Below are 3,353 nucleotides of genomic sequence, written 5' to 3' on the forward strand. Positions count from 1 at the left end.
AGCCCAGGCCCCCAGAGAGGCTCTTGGCCATGCTCTCCCCCAACCTGCCCTGGCCCTTAACTCCTGAGAACGCCCAGGACTTTCTCTTTACACACCCAACAGGACAACACCGGGAGGAAGCACCCTAAGGCCTCCCTTCATGCCGGCCCCACCAAAGCTTGGAAAGGGCCTGGCCGCCTCTGGGGCTGTGGCCCCCTCTTCCTTATCTCAGAATCTGTTCACACAGGGCCAGGGAGGAAACCACGAGGCTGCTACTGACTTGGAACGCATAGTCCATGACCTGCAACTTGCTGGTTTCCACATGGGCCCTGGGCCCCCACAGGAACTCGTAGCGGGCAGGGTCACTGCCCACCACCGGCCGGCACTCCAGGTAGCCTTCCTGCACCCAGACATTGGTGAGGAGGTCCCTGGGCTCCCCATAGACGATGTGCTCCTGGCCATCATACACCCCCATGACCCCCAGGGTCTCCCACACCTCCTCCTCGGGGGCACAGTCATCCTCCAGGACGATCAACCCCAGGACCAGCACCAGGAGGCTGGTTTTGGGCAGGTCCCCCTGACCGCTCACCATCCCATCCCAGGTGAGGCCCAGGACGATGTTGAGGTCGTAGGAGTCCTCTCTGGGATCCACTTCAGTCACGTCTAGGCCAAGGACCAGGCGCAAGCATATGGATGCTTCGCTCAAGATGACAGGGAAGTCATCCTGGAATGCTGGGGTGATGACTTCCAGCATCTCTGCCTTGCTGGTGGGCTGCTTGGTGCGATACTTGAGGAGTAGGAACATCACAAGCGCAGCCGTCTTCATGTGAAACATGCCCTGGGGCTGCTCATCTTCCTGCTGTTCAGGTGGGTTTGACCCCACCATCCCTGGGCCATTGGGGCCAGCAGGCTGGGGCTGGCCAAGGCCAATGGATACCCAGCCACAGGGGTATGGGTCAGCATCTTCCTGCCCTTCACTTCCGCTTGAGCCCACCTCCCCTGGGCTGTAGGGGCCAGCAGTCTGGGGCTGGCCAAGGCCCCTGGTTGCCCCGTCATAGGGGGAGGTGATGGCACTCTGAGAGCTCTGGAGAGGACTTGGGGACCCCTCAGTAGTAGATCCCTCCTCTGGGGGGCCAAGGAGGCCATAGAAAGAAAAGGAAGGGGAGGAAGAGGACAGAGAGGGAAGAGACCAGGGAGATGGAACCTGCCCCTCCTCCTCAGCCCTGGACTGCAGGGCATCCAGCAGGCCCTGGGCTTCATCCGGGTCTTCTCCCAGCTCCCAAAGCTCATTGCTCTTCCCGAGGGACATGGTGTCAGATTCGGGCTGAACCTGAAGACAGGAAGGAAGGCCTGTCAGGGGGGAGCCGAGACAGGACACCCCAAAGTGCCAGGGCTGACAGGGGGCCGTGTCAGGCTCCCCTGCAGAGGGCTCCCCTGTTTTGGGCTGGGAGAGCCCCTAACACCAGTCTCAGAGAGAGCGTACACCTCACCTGGACAAGTGGCTCTGGCCCTTGGCCTCCTCAGCTCTGTGTCCTGAGGGACCCCCGCCTCAGACCGAGGCCTCTGCTGCCAGTTCTTGAAGTCTCTGCAGGAGGGAAGGAGGAGGGTCCTCAGGGTGCAGACTGCCAGCCCAGCCCTGGGTCCCAGTGTGGAGAGGAGGGCTGGCTCGCACTCTGGGAGGTCCCCAGCAGGCCAGGTGCAGGGTCCCCTCCTTTGCCTCTCAAGGGACTGCCCTGGCCCTGTCTCTCTCAGGCAAAGTGTCCCTGCAAGAACACAGGGCCCCAACACTCCACAGAAGGAAGCCAGGGGGGCCCAGCCATGGCCACACCTGTCAAAGTCTCCAGGAATCGTCCTGGATCATGCACAAGGGATGGGCCAACTCTGGCTTCCAACTGGGCTGGGATGGGGCGCCTCTCGCTCTTCACCTGGACCCCACACAAGGCCTGGGAAGACTCCACAGCTGTCCCTGAGGCCTGGTCCCTAGGGATCCTGCTGTGGGAGGCATCCCCTCATTTCTCACGTCGACCCCCGCCAGGGCCTGGACCAGGGCCAGGGCAGGGCACCCACCTCCTCTGCTGACCTGAGTGCAGACCCTCAGGCCCAGGTCCTCCCCTCCCTGAGCCCAGGGATCTGGAGAAGAGGAGGGGCTCCATGGCACAGGCCCTGCCCCAGGTTCCCTTCCCAGGGCTGCCAGGGAGGGGCACCAGATTTCTGAGACATCCCCTCCTGGGCCTGAGGGCTGGCTTGGGAGCCACTGACTCCTTCAATATGGGGTGGGCGGGGGTCCCCGCACTGAATCTTGGCAGGCTCTAGGACTCTTGAGTATCTATCCCCTAGGTGAGCCTCCTCTCAAGCCCTGACTGGGACCTCTCCCAGTGGGGTCCTCACCTCCCTGAGAACTGGGAGAGGAGCAGGAGGAGGTACCCTGTTATGTCCTGTGTCCCCATCCTGTCCCGTGTCCCCGGCCAGGCGGGTCACAACAGCAACCCCACCTCCACCCCCGCCCCTCAGTCCCCCAGCAAGATTAGGAAGGGCAGGCCTGGAGACATTTTTAAAATTCCCCTGGCCCCTCCGTCCTGGGGCTCTAATGCCCTCGGGCTCCTGGGAGGGTCCTCAGCATTATCCTGCCAGGGCCTGCTCTTCCTCCAGGTCCCCAACCTCCCATAGAGGGCACGGTGCCCCTCACACCAAGACCTCACCCTACCCAGGTCAGCCCACCTTCCTGCCACCCACCCACCCATTGTGGTCTGTGTCCCTACGGCTGCAGTGCCCCTGTGGTCCTGGCCTTGGCCACCAGCCCCACGTGGGCCATTGCCCCCCACCCCACCCGACCCCACCGCCGCCCACACCCTGGAGGCAGTGCTCCAGCCCAATGGCCACAGGTGTGGGAGGCCCTGTCCCACAAGTGTCCACACAGCTCGGGACTCCTCCACCCCCCGGCAGCCTCCCGAGGCTGGAGCAGGGGCAGGGCCGCGGTGCTGGTGGCTCCTGAGGGACACACTCCCTCAGGGAAATCAGTCCATTGGGGGTCCTCCCCTCCAGCCCTAACTGACCCCGGGCCCCTTGGGCAGCTGTACCGAGGACCTCCCCTCCGCCCGGACTCCCACGGGGACAGGGAGTGACCGTCTTTCCATCAGGACCATGACCCACCCCGGGGGCTTCCCAGGGCTCACAGAGGGGGCTGAGCTGGGGGGCGGGGGACAGGCTCCCTGGGCCCTTCTTCCCCACCCCTGCTGGCGGGGCTCCCTGGGCACCTGGACCTCTGCCGGACTCCACTGCCTGCCTCCCGGGACTGACTGTGGACTGGGGTGCAGGGTCCCTCGGTCCTCCATGGACATCCTCGGCAGGAACCCAGCAGGACCTGAGCCCACCCT

At 64.1% G+C, this 3,353-nt stretch overlaps 1 protein-coding gene across 1 annotated transcript; it reads right to left on the minus strand.

The window, feature by feature from the left end:
• Positions 1 to 202: 202 nt before the first annotated feature.
• LOC121482709 (melanoma-associated antigen 4-like) lies at positions 203 to 1,288 on the minus strand. The gene has a single exon (XM_041740515.1). It carries the CDS (start codon positions 1,286 to 1,288, stop codon positions 203 to 205), a length of 1,086 nt encoding a protein of 361 aa, XP_041596449.1.
• Positions 1,289 to 3,353: the final 2,065 nt, after the last annotated feature.

This window comes from Vulpes lagopus, chromosome X (genome assembly GCF_018345385.1).
Source record: "Vulpes lagopus strain Blue_001 chromosome X, ASM1834538v1, whole genome shotgun sequence".
In the NCBI taxonomy this organism is placed as follows: domain Eukaryota; kingdom Metazoa; phylum Chordata; class Mammalia; order Carnivora; family Canidae; genus Vulpes; species Vulpes lagopus.

What these genes read in the sequence shown, in the direction of transcription:
- LOC121482709 (XM_041740515.1), bottom strand. Translation starts at nt 1,288, where the DNA reads ATGTCCCTCGGGAAGAGCAATGAGCTTTGGGAGCTGGGAGAAGACCCG.